Source organism: Motacilla alba, chromosome 15, assembly GCF_015832195.1.
Source record: "Motacilla alba alba isolate MOTALB_02 chromosome 15, Motacilla_alba_V1.0_pri, whole genome shotgun sequence".
Classification (NCBI taxonomy): domain Eukaryota; kingdom Metazoa; phylum Chordata; class Aves; order Passeriformes; family Motacillidae; genus Motacilla; species Motacilla alba.
In genome coordinates, this window is record NC_052030.1 from 1,915,972 (window position 1) to 1,936,927 (window position 20,956).

The following is a 20,956-nucleotide window of genomic DNA, read 5'->3' on the forward strand; positions in this document are numbered from 1 at the left end:
TCTCCCTGCTCGGCACGTCGCAGAAGGCACGGGGCTGGAGCAACCTCCAAAGTCATCCATGCTACAGAAACCATGATTTCCTTGCCAGGTTTCAGCTGAACTCTTGTCCAGACTGTGCATCCATGACACTTCCTGCTCCCCAGGAACGGAGGGAGGGAGTCGGCTTCCCAGAAGGGTAGAGGGATAATTAAAAAAAAACAAAGCTTTATGAAAGATTAAATTTATTGGTCAGACAGAATGGCTTTGCCCCTCGCACTTTCTGTGTAACTATCACATGGAAAAAGGTAACTTAAAACCTAAAATGTGACATTTTGGCCTAGGGGTCATGGGAAACCACCCAAGCCACAGAAGGAAAAGCAGAGAAATCCAGCAGTCTGCAGGGCTGTCCCAGTGCCTGCCCAGGGGGAAAGGGCCAGGTCTGGGCACATTCCTCCACCTCTCCCTCACTTCACACTGATTCCATTAACCCAGGAAAAAAGGTGTGAGTTAAAACTTAACCTCAATTTAAACAGAACTGACACAGCTTTGGTTTGCACCAGTAAGTTTACAAGGGCAAATCACAATAAAATCATTTCAAATCAGTAAAAAGATCCATGCAGGACTGGAGCCCTTGTTCCCCAAACTGGTTTTACCTGTCTGTCAGTGCTACCTGGGCTTGAGGTAAAGCCTCACTCCTCATTTCCACCTGAACAGCACCTCCTGCCCCTCACCTGGTGCTTCCCCACAGCTTTGGGGCTCCACACACAGGGAGGGCACTGTGGCCACCTCATCCCCTCTGTTCCATGATCAGTTCCCAGCTTGGAAGCAAGGACAGCACTGAAACCCTCCAGGTACTGTGGAAGGACATGATCCAGCCAAGAACACACCTGGCAACCTGAGCCAGCCCTTTGTCCCAGTGAACAGGGGTCAGCTCATCCTAAAAGGCTCAGGAACAAAAATTCCTCAGACAGATCTACACATACAATTAGAAAACATTTGATCCAGGATTTTAAAGAATTAAAAAAATAATTTATTCTAAAATAATTCTGATGTGTGTGTGCCCTGCTGAGTTCCCAGGCATCCAGCCTGGCCTAGGGAACCCTCCCTTCCCTCTCTCCTTCCCAACCCCTCTCCCAGCCACCTTCTGTGCATGGTCCTGTTCTCCTGTTCCCAGGCACATCCCAATGCACTCCAAGGAAAACAAGAACCAGCAGCTCGATACCAGGACAGACATTTCAAACATGTGACTCAGCACATGCTTTTCCAAGTCCTTGGTGATTTTTTTCTCTCTTGGGGTTAGGGAGCTCCCACCCCTTCAGTGTCCCACTCTGGCTTCCTGACCAGGATGGGCCCTGCAGCATCTTTCCCAGAAGCAGCAGGAATATTTTGCTCACCCTGCAGTGCTCCCTTTCCCTCCCCAGCCTCTCCACTCCCCCAGGCCGGACCTCTGGACATGTCCAGAGGGACACATTGCAGCAGGGTGCTCCAGGGCAGCCCTGCCCTGTTCGGGTTCGCATCCCAGGGCTTTCTGCAGCCCACACCAGCTCTTGGGTGCCTGTCCCACACGGATTTCCCCTTGCCCTGGCTGGCCCAGAGCCGAGGAGGGCCCTAGATGCTGTCGTAGGGCACTGCCAGGCCGATGTTGTAGTTGTAACCGGACACCTCATCGTAGGAGGAGCGGCAGATGGGGAGGACGCTGTCCACGGCCAGCTGGTCCACGGAGAAATCGTAGGAATAAATGACCCCTCGGTACCTGTGTGCAAAACAAGCAGGACACACCATCTCAGCTCGGCGGGAAAGCAGTCAGAGGCAGCAATCACTATGAAAACCATCGGAATGGAAAGAGGCGATGCTGCAGGAGCTGATGAACCCCCATCCCCTGAGCAGGAGGCTGAGCCCTTTGAACAGGGAAAGCTCCCCCCTGCCTCCTCCCAGGGCTGGTGAATCATTCCCCCAGCCCTGCAGGGACGTGACTGTCATCTGCTGAAACATCTCCGGGCTCTCCAGCACGGGGGAAGATAAATACATTGGTATTTGATAGTTCAATTAGCACTAACAGCCATTTGAGATGCAAATACCAAAATCTGCAGCTTAAATGCCAGTAGTTTTCCTTCAGGAGGAGACAGCATTACTAATATTTCAAGCATGGAGAGGGCTGCATTCCCTGCCTGGCTTCAGTGGACTTTATGTTCCCCTGCTGAGAAAAAAAAAAAAGTTTTTTTTCTGTGTTCAAGCAAATTAAGAGCCAATTCATGGCTTGTTTTATAAACCTTACCCTTAAACTTTTTTTAATTTGATTTTTCTGCTGCTATACCCTCTCTGAAAGCGCTCTGGGTGATGACTCAGGTGCTCAGGGTGCTATTTAAGAACAAAGCACATTGCTGAGGGATGGTTTCTCACTTTCGGTGCAAGCTGGGGTCGTCCTCGGTGATGCTGGAGCCCCGGGGGTTCTTCTCCTCGGGGATGTTGGCAGTGATCAGGCTGTGGGAATCGAACCACACGTGGCGCACTGGATGTCTGCAACACAGCCCAGAGCATGGAGTGAGCGGCTACCTGCACTGCACTCCCAAAATCCGAGTGCTGGCAAAGGACCGGCTTTGGATGAAACCCGCAGCGACTGAAATCAGCGCCCTCCCCGCGGCCAGAGGCGGCGAACCCGCACTCCTGGCTCCTCCAGCCCGGAGCACATCCCACATCTTCTATCCCCATCTAGTGGGCTCTTCCCAGAACACACGAGGAGGCCGGGAAATGCTGCTGGAAAGCTGGCACAGCAGCGGCCGGGAGGGATGGATCCGGGCTGGGCCGGGCCGGCTGCCCTAAGGACTGCAGCAGTCCCGGGAAGGGCAGCATGCTTCCCAAAAAAAGGAGCAGGACACCCCAGACACCCTGCACTGAGCTGGCACAAGCTGATGAGGCACAAGCTAAGAGCCATGGAGTGCAGAGGGACCAAAGGGACCATCCAGCCCAGCTCCTGGCCCTGCCCAGAGCCCCAACAACCCCACCCTGGGCATCCCTGGCAGCGCTGCCAAAGGCTCCTGGAGCTCTGGCAGCCTCGGGGCCGTGCCCATTCCCTGGGGAGCCTGGGCAGTGCCAGCACCCTCTGGGGGAAGAACCTTGCCCTGAGCTCAGCCTGCCCTGCCCTGGCCCAGCCCCAGCCGTGCCCTGGCTGCTGTCCCTGTCCCAGAGCAGAGATTGGAGCTGTCCCTGTCCCAGGGCAGAGACTGGAGCTGTCCCTGTCCCAGGGCAGAGATGGTGCTGTCCCTGTCCCAGAGCAGAGAGGGGAGCTGTCCCTGTCCCAGAGCAGAGACTGGAGCTGTCCCTGTCCCAGGGCAGAGACTGGAGCTGTCCCTGTCCCAGAGCAGAGAGGGGAGCTGTCCCTGTCCCAGAGCAGAGATGGTGCTGTCCCTGTCCCAGAGCAGAGAGAGGAGCTGCCCTCAGGAGGAGCTGCAGTCCCTGCTGAGCTCTGAGCTCAGGCTCCTCTGCTCCAGCTGAACAATCCCAGTGCCCTCAGCTGCTCCTCCAGACCCTTCCCCATCCCCATGTCCCTCCTCTGGACACTCAAGTCAGGTCCTCACTCCTTTCCCTCCCACTGGTGAATACTGAGCCCAAACCCAGGACCAGCACTCTGTGTTCAAGCAGGAGTCACTTCTCAGCTGAGGATGGCTCATCTCCACACCCCAAATGTGTCTCCTGTCACCTCCCTCAGCTCCTGTTCCTGTTTTGCATTCCTGGCAGGGGGCCACAGGCTGGGATGACAGCACACACCTTATCTAGGAAAGCTTTTTGATTGAAGTGATCCCTTCTGATTGCTCTATAGATTAAACACTGTTTTCCACCTGTTTAATCTAATGGTTTCACTTGGAGCACATCCCCGAGCTCAGCCCTGCCCTGCCTGCCCTGCTCCTGGAGCAGCACTAATGAACATGCCAAGGAGACAATCAATGGAATATTGTCCTTAATGCATCAGCCACATCACAACAGGCTTTATCATTCCCAGGGTCAGCACACAAAGTGATACCTGCTATTAATCAATGACAACTCCAGCTTGAACTTCCCTGGCTGTAAATACCTCACCCAGCTCCTCTTTGGGGAAGATGCATTAAAACTAATAAAAAAAAATGCAATCAGGATTTATCTGTTAATTTTATGGATATCACTCAGACTTACAAGGGGCTAAACCCTCGAGTCTTTATCCAGACAAAGCCTGGGAATTGTGCTTTGATCAGGAAATCTTCACTTAGCTGTACAAAGTGTCAGCTCCAGGATGCTGATCTCTGCTTGTACTTTCAGTACTGTGCTCCCTGTGCTCAGTACAAACTGATATTTCAATATTTAAATGAGTTTAAATGCTTTGATCCTCACCATTAGGGGAATGTGTGGATGAGGTGAACAGAAGCACAGGGATTGTGAGGGATGCACTGGATGGAGACAGCCAGAACCAGTCCCTCTCAAACCAGCCAGTCCAGCATGCCAACCCCAAGGTTCCACAATTAAACAGAGGGTGGGGATGGGGCAGGGAGAAGTCACTGACTGAACTTCATGGAAAATCCAGGGGAACAACTTCCCTGCTCCCCAACAGCAACTGGAACACACAGCTACTGAGTACGAATGCCATGACAGTGCTGCCTCAGGTTTGAGCTTTTATATTTTTCACATACTCTGCTGCTTCAGTGTGTGGGTCTGGGTTTCATCAGGGGATGGGGAGCTCTCTGCACAGAGCAGGGAGACAAAACAATTCCTGCTCCAGCTGGGCACCAAGGACAAACGATCCAAATCTCAGCCCAGGAGCACAAACACCATGGGCTGAAGAGAGAAAAACAAGGATGGGACTGCATGGGCTAAAGCTGGAATTGGACAATGAACTGCAAGGTGCAAATGGAGCAGAACTGATCAAAGTGAGAGAGCCCATGAGCAGTTGGGGACCATTTTGAGTTCACCTGGGGTGCAGCCCTGGCTGGGCTCTTGTGCTGCCCAAGGTGGATCCATTGAAGATACCCTTTTAAAAAATCCTTACTTTACTCTTTAGCTCTGTCTAGTCTCTGTTCTAGGCCAGCCTTCTCAAGGCACCAACAGCTAAAGGGCCCCTCAGAAACACCCAGGGCCCCATGTGAGGAGACAACCCGTCCCCAAACCACACAGAACTCCCCCAAAACTCTCCCACCGCCACATCCTCCTTCCAGCCCTGACAGCCCCGGGTTACCTGGCGTGCATCTCCCAGAGCTTGGTGGCCATGCGTTGGTCCCAGACACACACCAGGCCCTCCTCCCCGCCGCTGACCACCTTCCACTCGTCCATCTGCACGGCACACACGCCCAGCTGGTGGCCGTGCACGGAGCACACGGCCGCGCCGCGCCGCAGGTCGAACACCCGCACCCTGGGGAACAGGCAGGATGAGGCACAGACACACCACTCTTCTCTAATTAACCCAGAACTGCCTGCATGGCCGGCCCAGAGAGGGGTGGTGAGCAGGGCTGGGTCCAGCTGGTGGCCAGGCACCAGAGGTGTCCCTCAGGGCTCTGTGCTGGGGCCAGCTCTGTTCCATATCTTTACTGCCCACATGGGTGAGGGGATTGAGCCTTTCATCAGTAAATCTGCAGGTGACACTGAGCTGGGAGTGTGTGTCCATCTGCTGGAACGTAGGAGGGCTCTGCAGGGAGACCTGGAATGGTTGGAGGGATGGGCAGAGTCCAGTAAGATGAAGTTTAATAAATCCAAGTGCCCAGTCCTGCATTTTGGCCACAATAACCCCTGCAGTGCTACAGGCTGGGGACAGTGTGGCTGGACAGTGCCCAGGTGGAAAGGGACCTGGGGTATTGGTCCACAGCCGGCTGAGCATGAGCCAGCGGTGTGCCCTGGTGGCCAAAAAGGCCAATGGCTCCTGGCCTGTGTCAGGAATGGTGTGGCCAGCAGGAGCAGGGAGTCACCCTTCCCCTCTGCCTGGCACCTGTGGGGTCACACCTGGAGTGCTGTGTCCAGCTCTGGCCCCTCCGTTTGGGAAGGACGTTGGGACACTGGAGCGTGTCCAGAGGAGGCAACGAGGCTGGAGAGGGGCTGGGAACACAAACCCTGAGAGGAACCACTGAGGGAGCTGGGGGTGCTTAGCCTGGAGAAAAGGAGACTCAGGGGTGACCTTATCACTCTCCCAGCTCCTGAAAGGTGCCTGTGCTCAGTGGGGCTGGGCTCTGTCTCCAGGCACTGACAGACCCAGAGCACACAGCCTCGAGCTGCATCAAGGGAAATACAAGCTGGATATTAGGAAAAAGTTTTTAATGGAAAGAGTGATAAAGTTCTGGCATGGCTGCCCGGGGAGGTGGTGCAGTCACCATCCCTGGGTGTGTTTAACAAAGCCTGGATGTGGCACTGGGTGCCAGGGTTTAGTTGAGGTGTTGGGGCTGGGTTGGGCTGGATGATCTCGAAGGTCCCTTCCAAGCTGGTCATTCTGTGAATCTGTGAATATTTATCACAGCACTGGACACATGGGGAGTAACCTCCCAAAGCCATGTGCAAAGAGTCACAAACTCCTGCTCTCTTATTTATCCAAAAAGGCTTTACATATTCAGATGGTCTCCAGGATGGTTTCTATGATTCTTTTTACATAAACATTAGCTCTTGCCTGTCACCACTGAGTCAGAGATGACAGGAGCAGGATCAGAAGGCAAAGTGTCAAAAAGCCTTGTTTATTTCATCCTCTCTTCTTTTATAACTTAGTTTGCTACAGGGGGACCTGACTGGTCATTTAATCAATACATTTCACATGACTGGCTAATTAACAAGACACCCATTTGTAAACAATCTTATGAGGAAAACAGAAAAACAGATTATTAGAGAAGCACCACCTGCAGGTTGTTTTAATATTTGACTGTCATTGTTTATCTCCAGCTCCTAAAGCTTCCCAGGCTGATTCTGGGAAAACTCATCTAGCTTCCTCTCTCTCTCTGACCAGGCTGTCACATCCACACTCACCTCTTATTATAATTAGCTGAATGTCCCTTATGGCTGTGCAATTGTCCCCTTTGTGCGACTGTCAGTGGGCTTCTGAAGAGGAACTAAGACATCTTCCTCATGGTAAACTCTCCACCCATGTCAAGCTGGCAGGGCTCCTTGGCCTGCTGGTCACAGTCCAAACCTCCTCTCATTCTTAGAAGCCAGTGGTATTAATGGTTTCTGCACCCTTACAATACTCCATATAGATCACCTGTTATTCCCAACCTTGTTTCAGTTATTCAATTAATTTCCTTGTTAAGCTCTATATGATCTTTGCTAACTACATTTCTAACTTAGCCCCTAAATTCATGTAGCTCTTAGTTAAAATATAGATCGATTTTTCACAATCTTAGCTGCATTCCTAGCTCAACCCCTTGACTCATAAAGACAGCTCTGGACACGCAGCCCGTGGGCTCTCCTGGCAGGGGCTGGCAGCTGCTGTGTGAGCCAAGGAGTCAGCTGGAGAAGAGGTGCTAAGAGTCCCTAAAAGGAATTCTATCAAGGTCGTTGACATGGAAACTGAAAAGAAAGGATAAACGAGAGGGGCCTGCAGTTGGACATGGCTGAAAACAGCAGTGGAGACCGCTCTGTGCCAGTCTGTGCATTTGTTGTGGCCAATGAATAAATATAAACTTTCTGAGAAGGTGTAACAGCACGCAGTTAGAATAAACAGAGAGAAGCCTTCCGAAGTGCATGGTGCTCTTCTGTGGGTTGTGACTGTCTCAACAGTGACAGCTTCTGACAGCACAAGGATTTGGGGTTATGGAAACACATCCGGGACAGCAGCAGAGCCGCTGCTGCTCCACGGCTGGAAAACCAGTGAGGCACATCCTCCTCACCACTGAATTTTCACCCTGACTTCTGCTGTCAAAGATCTTCTTCAGGCAGATTTCTCCCACCACACAGGATCTCTCTGAGTCTTTGGAAGGTTTTAGGACCTAAAGAGGACTCTGGGCTCTCAGCACAGGAGGGACCTGGAGCTGCTGGAGAGAGCCCAGACGAGGCACCAAATATTCTCCAAGGAATGGAACCCCTCTGCTCAGGAGCCAGGCTGGGAGAGCTGGGGGTGCTCACCTGGACAGGAGAAGGCTCCAGGCAGAGCTCAGAGCCCCTGCCAGGGCCTGAAGGGGCTCCAGGAGAGCTGGAGAGGGACTGGGGACAAGGCATGGAGGGACAGGACACAGGGAATGGCTCCCACTGCCAGAGGGCAGGGATGGATGGGATCTTGGGAATTAGGAATTGTTCCCTGGCAGGGTGGGCAGGCCCTGGCACAGGGTGCCCAGAGCAGCTGGGGCTGCCCCTGGATCCCTGGCAGTGCCCAAGGCCAGGGTGGATGGGGCTTGGAGCAGTCTGGGACAGTGGAAAGTGTCCCTGTCCATGGCAGGGAGTGCCACTGGATGGGCTTTAAGGTCCCTCCCCAACCATTCCATGATTCAATGAGTTATGACATAAAATAAAAGTGAAATTTGGAGAAAGCTCCTCTCTCTGTGCCTCCCAAACCATCAGCAATGCCACGAGGCACGAAACACCCATTCTGGACACACTGCTAACCCATCCCACCCCGGCACATGCCCACATCCACTATGGACCAGGGGGGATATTATTACCAGGATCAAGAAAAGGATTATTACTGCAAAGATTCCAGAGGGGATTTTAGGTGTTAATCACCAATATTCAAAGCAGGCACCCAGCATGAGGATCTGCTTTACTTCAAAAATGCAACTGACTGTGGCCAGTTTTTAGGTACATCTGATTTTTGGACATTATTGACCACCCAGACAAAGCATTTTGAAGAGAAATAAACTCAAGCCTCAGCCAGAAGCAGAACTACAGACAAAGACCTTAGGATTCCAAGCACTGCCACAAGGCCACATTACCAGTTAGAGCTGATGGAGTTAAGTTTTAAACCCAGCTCATATCACAAAGGAGTGTGGGGTTTGATGCTTATTTATCAAGATTAAGAGATAAAGCAAAGTACATGAATAAACAAAAAATGCAGCATGTGAGAACAGAAGGAAAGGGGAAACACTGATCTCAGGTTTGAGAAGAAGCCAGAGCAAGTTCCTCCCAGCTGATGGCCATCAGGAACAAACCCATCAGGTACACATTAATCCCAGAAAAAGCCAAAACACACTTGTTCCAACACATTAACTGTCCTTCATTCCATACCCCTGCTACGATCCTAATGGTGCTGCAAGTCCTTCCTCTCCCCTTCTCCAGCAGAGATTGCATCATCTGATTTTACAAATAACACATTTCAGGGACTGAGAGACAAGGCAGCAGAGCAGGCCAGAGCTCCAGCAGAGCAGCATCCATCTGACAAGGAGGAGAACACGCTGCAGAACGCTCCATGTGCAACAGCCTGAGGGGCAAGGACTCCTCACTGCCCAGCTCCAGCAGAGAGCAGCTCTGGCTCCAGCCTGGGACAGGATGGGGTGTTTGGAAGGGCTCCCTCCTGGAGCTCTCCCCATTCTCCTGCGTGTGTTCTCCCAGCAAGCAAAGCTGCTCCTGTTTGGAGAGCACAGCTGGAAGCCGGGATCTGAGCGAGCCCTGCTTACCCCGTGAGGAAGCACCCAGCTTTCAGGCAGGTGAAAATGCCTCTCCCATGCTGGCCCACCCCTGGGAGAACCAGAGGCACACGTGGCTGCTCAGATGTGCCTTAAGGAAGAAAAGGAACAATGTTTTGCCAATCCCACGTGATGCTGTAACACAGAGCTGGCCCAGCACGTCCTGCCCGGACAGCTGGGCTCGGTGGGAGCGCTTCGGACTCATCCCAGCTCCAGGGAGGTGTTCTGCAGGCCAGGCCTGGCCCTCCTGTCAGACTGCCTTGGGAGTGAGCTGCCTGGCCTTCAGGAGAGCCTGGAACACGTTTGGATCCACACCTTTCTGGGTTTGCCATATGTTTGCTTTCCCAAGGCTCCTCTCCAGCCCGGCTCCCAGCAAGGCAAAGCAGGATCAGCACACGCTCCCTGCTGGGAGAGGAGGCCTCCTGCCAGAGCAAAGCACAGCTCAGGAATCAAATCAATCAGCAGTGCTTCAGCAGGAATTTCGGATGGAAACACAGATTTTACAGGTCCTACCAAAACCATTTTGTGAGTATTACCTTTCAAAATCACGGTTTTGAGTAAAAGAAGGGCAGATCGAGGTGAAATTGGGAGATGGCTGTGTTTAATTCAAGCAGTAACTGCTCCCTCTGGCCAGCAGCAGCCTGAGCTCCCATGGCAAGGTCTGTCACCCTGATTTTCTAAGACTTTGCTAAGCCTTCTGATGTTTGCATTCTTGTAACAAACTTTCTCACACACAGTTCTGTAAACAACTTATGTTTTGCATTCTTTCATGGAGGAGGAGAGAATTGATGGACTCTTGGTCTGTCCAGTGTCATTGGAGAGGTGGCACTGTCACCCTCCAATCCACTGTCACTTTTGGAAAACTATAAATGTTGGAGTCAGAAAATAAAGGTCCCTTTTTTTGTTCACCTGGAGAGCAGCAGTGTCCGTGTCGTCTTTTCGTGTCGTATTGCGACAAAGGCCCCTGTTCCATAAACTCACTCCATAATGTGGCCATGGAGATTCCAGTCTCGTTCTACCTGTGGATGGCCAGCACCTTCCTGCAGCATCACAGGAGGATGTGACCTCTGAGATGCTCTGCTCCTGTCTCCCGGATGCCAAACTTATCTTCCCAGCTGTTCATCCCTAACTCCTTGCTGTTCTAGTGACATCCAACCCCCTGAACTCAGCCAGGGCTAAAGCTGAAAACCCCCAAAGCTTCCTGGAGGGGAAGGGCACAGACACCCACTCTGCTATAAAGGGGAGGGATAGCAAGTCCAGCTCCTCTCCTGTGAACGTGCAGGAGATCAAAACTGGAGGTAACTTCACTGAGGTGCTTTGGAAAATCAATTATCTGCTTTTAGAGGGAAAAAACCTCCCAGGGATTCTATTCCACTTGTCAAACTTCAGCTATTTCCTTTATCCTCCTTGCTGAGAAAGTGTGAGGCTTGCTCACACTCCCTATTCTCCAGGAAGGAAGAAAAAAAAAGCTGTTTGACAAAATAATCATTTTTGCAAGCTGCTGCACTGGCGGGACAGAGGTCTGGGATTTGGCAGAGGGAAGTGCCCGCCTTCCAATCTGATCCCAGCACCAGAGCAGAGCACCACCTGCAGCCTGGTGCCCAGTGTGGAAAGGAGGAGGGAAGGAAGCAGGAGCCATTAGAGACTGGCTCCTGGCCATCCCACATCTCCTTTGGTGCACTGGATCAGACCCCACAAACGACTCGCCAAAAAAAGGAAATCTAAAAATTGGACTCAAAGGGTCTTTTTAAGCACTTTAATCCTTTTGCACTGCCTGTTCCCAGCGCGGCCATTCCTGGCAGCAGCCACTGAGCTGGGAAAATCCTACTCCCCAAGCCAAGGAGCTAAAGAGAAAGCTGCTAATCAGCTAAATAGAAGCTGGAATCTGTTCATATGAAAGTCTCTTTTTTCCTCTGTCACCTGAGGGACATCACAGTGTTCCGAAATACACTTTTGACATCATTTGGCAGCAGGGCCCATCTCATCCTCCATGATTCATCCCTTAGGTTATTTTTTTAATATCAGAAAGTGAGCTTTTAAATGCCAAACTCATTTTGCGGGTGGCGGTGGGGAAGTGGAAGAGGTTCCAAGTGGTCTCGCTGGGCTGTGCACCAACTGCCTCCACCAAATGGCTCAGAAAGCTCCTCTTCCCATGGAGCTTCCCAGACAAAGCACACTGACAGCCACATCCAACTATTACCTAATAGTTTGTTCCTCAACTTCATGGAAACACAAGAGGAGAAAGCAATTCCAGCAGGGCCAGATGTTGGACAGGGAGCTGGAGATGGGGATCACGTACCTTCTGTCCTTGTTGCCTGCCACCAGCATGTTGGGGGGGCTGCTGTGGAGGTTGACGCATGAGAAGTCACCTATGGAGTTGCCCACCTTGGTCACACACTGGTTTGTTTCCAGGTTGTAAAGGAGGATCTGGCAGAGAGGGAATAAAACCCCACATCAATTCAGCAGGAGCACCACAACAACGTTCTGCTGCCCCACAAAGCAGAGCTGTGACCACCTGAGGGGTTCTGCAGGACTTGTTTCTTGATGTGTAAAACAGAACCAAGAGACAGATCTACCCCTGTGAAGAAAGGCAATGACACCCTCAGAAACAAAGAATTCGAGTTTCCCAGTGGGATCCAGCAACAAGCAGGGATGCACCCCCAGAATGGCCAGGCACAGCTCTCAGGCAAACCACACAGGTGACGTCTTTGGGGTTACAGGAAAAGCAAAGGGTTTCCTCATCAATTTGAGTGTTTGAGAGAGCAGTCAAAGCAAAGAGCCCCAGCCCTGAGGAGGTCTGGACAGATGGACAGTGAAAGGCAGATCTGGTCAAGTGCAGCAGGAAATGCAGGGCAGAGCTGAGCACAGCCCTGCTGAGAGCCTGGGTGCCCTCACTCACACACACACACACAGAAATGTCACATCTGAAGTGGCAGCTCAGATGGGAAAGGCAAAAAACAGCTCTGATTTTAGGCAGCATCTGAGATGATTCAACCAGAGCCTGGATGAGAAGCACGAGTTGTTCCCCGTCCGTTCCCACTCCTCTCCTCAATCAGTTTAATCACGTTTGCTGTCCTTCCTGTGGGGCCAGATCTGATCTGTCTGCTTGGGCCTTTCAATTTAGGAGAACAAGTATTTTTAGAAACAGAAAAACGCACTGGTCAAAGCCCAGTGGAGCTCAGTGCTGCACCTGGCCTTATATAACTTCATAAACATGATTAAATTTCATGGTGATGCTTGCTGAAATGAAAAGAAACCTTGTGACCATGAGAAGAGTTAATGGTATTTAAAACATCAGAAAAACCCCACAGCTTCCATGGCAACATCAGCATGGCCATGTCAACGTCACATCAATATTCTTTACTTCTAATTTGCTGATTATAGCCACGTGCAGCTCAATAAATATTGCACTATCTGGATGGATTATTTCAACATTTGCCAGAACAGCAGCACTGATGCTGCCTGGCCTTTTATTTCCTATCTGTGCCACTTCAGATATCTGAAAGGTGAATTAAGAGAGCAGGAGAGGATCATTTTGTGATGGAGGCCTCTGGGCAACCAACGTGCAGCTTCAAAGATCTCGAGAAAGAGGGCAAAGAGAGACAGAGAATTTGCAGGTTTCCTCCACCTGCCATTCTCCCAGGCAAATTCAGACATATTGCAGCTCCCTATTAGGATCAACACATCCAGCTTCCTTAGGTGTTCTTCAGATTTATAATTTCCCAATTAGTTCTTTGTGAAGCTGTCTCAAAAAACATGGCATTTTTCATCCTTAAGACCCAAAAAGCCAAAGCAAGGATGACCTTTGCTGGAAAACCTAGGACAGGAAAGTTAAATTTAAATAAAAATTAAACTTCCACCCCAAGGAAAAAGCTGCTACAGACTGCATGGCAATGTTAGTGGTTTGAGGTAAAAACCAGTTTACAGTCTGTTCTCACTTCAGCCTAGCTCCCAACAGCTCAGTAACCAAACCCACAGATAATGATGTTCTGGCAAAGGCAGCTCGAAGGGTTCTCAGTGCTAAGGAAATTAATATCTGTGCCTGGCAACCCAAACTTCTCCTTGGAAAGTTTGGAACAAAAGACAAAGACAATAAACTGCTGAATTCAGCTTAAGAAAGAAGTGACAGGGTCAGGAGCAATGCATTCCAGCTCCCAGTTGGGCCCTTCCCAGCTGGATGTTAAAACTCCAGAGGGGAGAGGGCCAAAAGCTGCTTTCTTAAAAGTCCCCAGGGGCTGATACTTGCAGTGAACATCCATAAACTATTAATTTATCTAAATGACCAGAGCTCCCATCTCTGCTATAAACATAGGATACATACTTGAACATCCAGCCATGGCCATGAAAGGCTAGAATGAAAAATTGCACTGAAAGATTCCCAAGTAACGTTTTCCAGGTTGCATTTGCTCTGCCTGCAGGCCCGTGGCAAAGCTCACAGGTAACAGCAGCTGGAAAAAAAAATTGATTTCTCCTCACACAACTTGCAGGGGGCCAGCAATTTAAGGTGATTGCATCTAAGAATCTGTAAAAAAAATAAGGGTTCATACCCACAAAAATGGAAGAAAAGCTTATATCATCCTCTCCTACCCCCTTCAATTCCTTCTCATGCCCATCTCTATTATTTTAAAGATTGTTTATTTTAACCATCAATCTTGTTACTGATTTAAATTTATTTTAAATTTTATCATGCACAAATGTCTTTCTAACCAATTAGTTCCATCACTGGAAGTGTCTCTGTGATTTTCAGTATCCAGGCTTTGCCTATCTCAAAATTCAACCTGTCTCGAGCAGTTCCATGACCTGCAAATGAATTTCAAACCCTTATCCTGACCAATTGATAAGTAAAGAAGCTAAAAGCACTCAGAATGCTTAAGTCTGAATAATAATTTCCTGGAGACAGGGATTTAAAAGCACACTGATGACAATTCTGAAGTTGCTGGAACACCTCTGATGAGCTCTCCTGTAATATCCCAAGGCAAGAAGGATTTTCCTTACAAAGGCCAAGGAGAGAGAATGGAAATACCTGGTCAATAGGGACTTGAAATAAGGGCCTGTGTGTTAAAGGGCAGATAAAGCATAAGATCTCTGGGAGGTTTATAATCCTATAATGCACACTGCAAAGGGATTACCCTTTTAAAGGTATTTATAATCCTATAATGGACACCCAAGCCCAGTGACCTAATAGGTACTGAACTGAGGGAAGCGAACCAAGAGCATTTGGGTGTGAAATGAAGAACCCTGGGATAACACACTAATGAGCAGCCCTGGCCCCACTGGGACCTCAGGGAGGAAAAGCATTAAAGACCTCGTGCAGGCAGCACCGGGATCCAACGCCCCAAATAAAAAGTGTCACCTATTAACATTGGCCAAATGAAAAGTCCAAGTTGTTGGCCAAGAGCCAGGCAATCTCCCTGAATGCTTAATAATTCAACAAGCCAGGAATAGCCAGAGCACCTCCAGCATTCTGTTTAGTTAAAGACCACAGAGATTAGCAAACACATTATCCATCTCCGAGGCGATCCTTTCCCTGTTACAAGTCCCTTAACGACCTTTACCTTCCCTCCCTCTCTCTCTCTCTCTTTTAATAAGGCTGAGCAAATGGGACTTCATTTCAGCCCACTGCCACAGACTGGGGGTATTAATTATTCATGCTCATAGTCTGCCCTTTGTTAAGGCAGTGCATTAGACTAATTCCCCTCTTTACTGGGTGACTTGGGCACGGCTCAGCCTGTGGCTGCTCCTCCGGGAGGGACGCGCCGGGAACCCGGCAAATGCACCAGCCCAGGCACGGGAAAAAAGGCAAAGGTACTGATCTGCACAGAACTGCAGAGCGGTGGGGACGGGGAACTCTCTTTAAATGCTGTCCAAGAACTCATGAAAGATGCCTGAAATGAATTCCCAAAGAATTAAAGGCTCTGGAGCCAGAAGAGCTGAGCTGTGAGCTTTGTTACATCTCGCTGCTAAGTGAGGTCAAGCGTGGTCGATGCACTCTGCTTGAGACACTTCCAAGAAAAACCAAGGAACTGTAGGAAATGCTGCTGATGGAACTCTTCCATGCATGGCCAAAACCCCAGCAGGTGTTTTGGGACGCTGTGTTGTTGGAGATGTCTTTTTTGGACAGAACATTAAAACAACAAATCCCTGAGCACTTGTTATCAAAGAGCCTGTGGTACTTTCAACAAGAGCTGGGGTGTCCATCCCACTGTCCTGGATGGCAGCCAGCACACGCCTGCTCTGGGAAGAGCTGCTTTCCCTTTCCCTTCCCAGCCCATTCCTGCCTCCTGCCCACAGGAACAGCGTGGGGCAGCTGGAGACTGAGCTGTGTCTCAGACCTGGGTGAATCCCTCTGTGTGTTGGCTCTTTATTCTCATTCTCTGAATTTGGTTCTTATTTAGATGCAGTATTGGAGGGAGGATCATAAATATCAGCAAAAAGCACATCGTAAAACCACACTCAAACCTGACATCCTTCTCCTCCCTGAACAACACACAGGATCCATTACAGAAGCACTTTTTCAGAAAGAACCATCCAGGATTGAGGTTTCTGTCATTTCAAGTAAAATAAAACCACCCTGAGTTGCTCAGAGTGGCAGAGGATCAAGCAGCAAGCCTGAGAGCAGAATTTACATCTATTTTCAGATTATATTTCTCCCCTTTGCTTCTGTCCAGCCCTCTGCCAATTGGAAAAAAAAAACATTGCCTGAATACACACAAATATTGCCAATGAAAAAGGGGCTGTGAAATTCCAAGTCCACCATAAACAAAAAGGGATCTGGTTTCTGCTCAGGTCAAACCCATCCAACCCAGAGGGTACCTACAAAAGCAGGAATATGCATTTGTGGGGGAACTCATCAAATTAAACACAACATATGGTACACACTGCTGCAAGTTTGGATTTTATATCTAAAGTGATGTGGAAAACAAGAATATTTTTAAGGTTTACAAGCCCCAGGGGCACAGTTTCCCTGTGCAAATGTATTGGATTGCCTACTGTAAATATGGCACATAACACTGCAACAACAACAAAAACAATCTGACTGTTAACAAATGCAAGGTCAGCACGCTGATACTTGTGCACACAGATAAGTGTTCTGGCTCCATAAATTTCAAGATGAGCTAAGATTTAAAAGGATCAGCTGAAGGAGACAGACAGACAATCAGAGAAGAAGAAAAAGAGTAAATCAAACACAAAACAGCCAGTTAAAAAAATAAATAAATAAAAAGCAGTTAATATCCATGAATAATGGATGTTTGATTTAAAAGCAGTTTACTCCAATATGATGTAATTTTTGACAATCAGCCAGAGAGACTATTTTTCAAGTTCTTGCCAGATATAAGTCATTGTGGGGAGCTGGGAACACAAGTGCTTCTCTGAGCATGTGGAAAATTGACTTTCATGCCATCCTAAAGGTGACTTTTCCTGGCAGACGCATGCACCGAGCGATGCCCGAAAACCCAAAGGCAGCACAGCTCCCAGCAAAACCAGCAGGAAAAGCAGCTCCCTGCTCCTCCCCATCCAACACCTGCTGCACAAGTCACACACAGAGCTAAAGACAAGTGGAGTTTGCTTTTCCCTTTGAAGTTTGCCTGTGCCTGGAGTTGCAGAGTGAGGCTTCAGGCTGGTGGCAAGAAGGGGAGCCAAGCTCCGCGCTGGCGCTGCCAACGCACCTGCAGCCCTGGGCACTGCCAGCCCCCGGGGCTCTGCCAGCCTGGGATGGGCTGGGATGTGGGCAGATGTCTGCTAGGACTGCAGTGGGGTCACCAGGCTCGTTTGACTCGTGGCTGGAGCCCGGGCTAAGAGCTCCAGGGCCCGTGGGGAGGATGCTGTGTTTACCCACCGAACCACCCACAAACTCAAAAAACCCCTCTAGGCCAGGGACAGGTGTTCCCTAACCCGAGGGAAACCTTCTCCCATGGAGAAGGGAGGCAAGGTGACCCTTAAAATCTGAATTAAATCCCTCGGTTTCATCACCTGGACTATTCATGGCACATCCTGGCAGCTGTATTTTCCAAACCTAAGGCACCCACCTCAGCCACCGTGCCAATTTTGAGGCACTCACACTATAGCACAAACAGGGGGGAAAAGCAGAATGTTCTTAATGTCAGCCAATAGAAAGGGGTTGATTTATTTATTATTTATTAGTCTTTTATTTATTTCAACTTGCAGAATTCTTCCTGGTCACTTAGAGCATTAGGTCAGAAATCACGTAAAATTCAGACAAGGAAAAGTGCTGGACTCTGCTGGTCTCTTTTCCTTGCAATAGTTCAGTTCCTTCAGTTCTGCCTCTCTGACGTGGTACCAAAGAGCTTATAAAGAAAAAGGCATTTAAAACACCTTTCAACACCTCCAAAGATCTGCTAACAGCCTGCAGTCCTGCAGCTCCTCAAAGAGAGACATTTGAGCAAGTTCCAAGGTTCAGACACCAGCAAGCCCTGCCCTTCTACTGGTATGAAAACAAGAGCTCATAAAGAGGAATTCGTTGAAAATTTGGCTCTTTACAAGGGTCACAGAGGCCAACAGAAGTGAAAAACCTCACGTTTTTTAAACAAGAAAAACTAAGATTAAAAAAATGGAAGTCTTTGGAACTCCATGAGAACTGGAGACACTCAACACCAGAAAAGACAATGCAGCTTCTCGTTAGGAGGATTTTAGTTAAAATAAGGTGTAAGTAAGGTGTAAAAGCTCACATAAAGCAGCCATGAAGTAAATATATCATCCAAAAATGACTGTAAATATGAAACTCAATTTCAAGGAGTATTTACTGTTGTCCAGAGCAGCTGTGGCTGCCCCTGGATCCCTGGCAGTGCCCAAGGCCAGGCTGGACAGGGCTTGGAGCAGCCTGGGACAGTGGGAGGTGTCCCTGCCATGGCAGCGGGTGGCAGGGGCTTTAAGATCTCTTCCAACCCAAACCACTTGGGGATTCTATGATTTAAAATTTGTTTTCATTCACTATCACTGGTTAATTCGCAGTGGTTATATCACTGCTTACATCACTGGTTAACACACCGACATTTCCAAGCAGCTGAAGAATTCCATGGAAACATGAAATCCAGGAGCAAACCCAGGCAGCGTCTCACTGGCTGCTGAGAGGAGCCAGGTGAGGCTGAACACCTTTCCTCAAGCACAAGCCAATCAGCAGCTCCAGGGAGCTGCAGAAGAGACAGCATGAACAAGCAGCACTTGAGAGGGCTGATCTCAGCACATCCAGCCCTCTGCCTCAGAGCTGGAAGCTGTAAAATCATCCTTTCCCTCCTCTCCTCCTCATGCACCACCCTGGAATCAGGTTTGTGTTTATGCACAAAGCAACCAAACCCACACCTGAACTGTGCCTGACAATATCTGTAACAAAAATCCTCACCTGAACTGTGCCTGACAATATCTGTAACAAAAATCCTCACCTGAACTGTGCCTGACAATATCTGTAACAAAAATCATCACCTGAACTGTGCCTGACAATATCTGTAACAAAAATCATCACCTGAACTGTGCCTGACAATATCTGTAATAAAAATCATCACCTGAACTGTGCCTGACAATATCTGTAATAAAAATCATCACCTGAACTGTGCCTGACAATATCTGTAACAAAAATCATCACCTGAACTGTGCCTGACAATATCTGTAACAAAAATCATCACCTGAACTGTGCCTGACAGTATCTGTAACAAAAATCCTCACCTGAACTGTGCCTGACAGTACCTGTAACAAAAATCCTCACGCATGCTGTATGAAGCTTCTTTGGTAGAAAAACCCCCAAGTCCTCCTTTGTTCATTGTCTCATATCTCCAAGAACTGCTGAATGTTAAAAATTTTGAACAGAATTTGAAATACAGGAGAAAGTTGTGGTTTAGGACATTTCCCTTCATCTCAGGAGTACAAACATCTCTAAATCTCATAGAAATAATCCACAAAGCTCACCTGAGGTATAGTAGGAGACCAGACTTACCTGGCAGCAGATTCAGGGAAGGTTATAAAGGCACCAGCTATGAGAAAAGCTCCAGATTGCATCAGAAACCAGATGAACTCAAGCCTAAGATTTATCCTGCTGCCTCCTTTTGAGGTTTAGATGCTGACCTGAAGAGGACCAAAGCCAATCTGGGGATTCAATCTCCCCCATGGTGTTTAAACCCAAAATCCCCACAGGTGAATGCCCAGCCTCGGTGGTGCTGCAGCAGCTCTGGGACCAGGGGGCTCCCAGCTGCCTGACACAGGGGATGTGTCACTGGCCTGACAGCATCCCTCAAGGAATGTCCCCTGGATGGCCTGGGAATAAGGATTTCCCCCGTGGGTCATTATCTGGGCTATTTCACTAGCCCTAGACAAGCCTAGATGGGAACACAGATCTCAGAATTTGGACCTGAATGGATTTCATGTTGATTTAACAGAGCTGAAACAACAAACTCCTTCATAGCTTAACTTCAAAAAAGAGTTCCAGGAGCACTAAAGCAGAAGAACTTCAAGAAACAGCATCATATTTGGGTTGTCTGGTGCTACTAAAGAGCAAACTGAACTTCTCAGGGATGAAGCATTTCTGTTGTCTCCTCCCTCCTGCACGGGTGTCTCTCATCTGACAGGAGCCAAGTCTAGGCCACGGATTTGATGTTTTCCTCCTCTCCAACATAAAAGTTCCCACAAAATTTATGCCTCAGATCTCAGCTCTGCTGTCAAACGTGGCTAAAATTAGAAAATGATTATTTAAAAAAAAAAGAGAAGGAGGAAAAAGATGGTTTCCCTAAGTGTTTTGATCAGGAAGCAGGTTACTAGGCAGGGATTGCCAGAAGGAAAATAATAACCCAGAGGAAAACAAAGAAAACCCCAAACAGGGGAGGAACACAGGCAGCAGCCAAGGGGGCTGGAATCCTCCAGGACTGCATTTCCAGGCCGGGGAGCTCTCCCAAAGCCAGGCTGGCACCGTGGGCCCGGTGTAATCAGCTGCTGCAAAGTCCCTGCACGTCTGCGAGGCCGCTCATTAGCATAAGAGCCATCAGTAATTAACTTCCGGCGTGATGTCAGCTGGAGCAGCAGCGCCAAGGCAGTGTCCTTGTCACACCCCCGGCTGTCTGGGGCCATCTCCCTGATTAGGATGCACCAGGCTCAGCGCAATCTGCCAGCAGGAGCCAGGGAGCTCAGGACTGAATTAGGAAAGATGTCCGGCTTTGCTGAGCGGGCCCTCGGGGCCTGGGGGGTTTCTCTGCTCTGGAAGAGGCACAGCAGTGATCACTGGGGTAATGCCCCCAAATGAGGCAACTTCACCTCCTGCCCTCCCACCTCTGCAGGGAAAAGAGCTGGATTAGAGCAGCAGAGGAATGAATAAAGACAGCACAGCTCACAGCATCTCAGCCCTCCAGGTATTTATGGGGGTTTTAAGGGGAATGAGATGCAGCTGGACACCTTTATCCCTCACAGAGGAAGCCCTAAATAAAGCC

General features: G+C 49.4%; 1 protein-coding gene across 2 annotated transcripts in view; it reads right to left on the reverse strand.

The window, feature by feature from the left end:
• Positions 1–204: 204 nt before the first annotated feature.
• FBXW8 (F-box and WD repeat domain containing 8) overlaps positions 205–20,956 on the reverse strand; it is a 48,191-nt gene continuing 27,439 nt past the window's right edge. The window contains exons 7-10 of one of the 2 annotated variants that reach the window (XM_038152411.1): positions 11,830–11,957; positions 5,180–5,353; positions 2,380–2,496; positions 205–1,732 (exon numbers count right to left, since the gene is read on the reverse strand). In XM_038152411.1, the coding sequence (XP_038008339.1) occupies positions 1,588–1,732; positions 2,380–2,496; positions 5,180–5,353; positions 11,830–11,957 (564 nt within the window). In that variant the 3' untranslated portion in view covers positions 205–1,587. The remainder of the gene's footprint in view (positions 1,733–2,379; positions 2,497–5,179; positions 5,354–11,829; positions 11,958–20,956) is intronic. The other variant, XM_038152412.1, reaches the window with a different exon arrangement.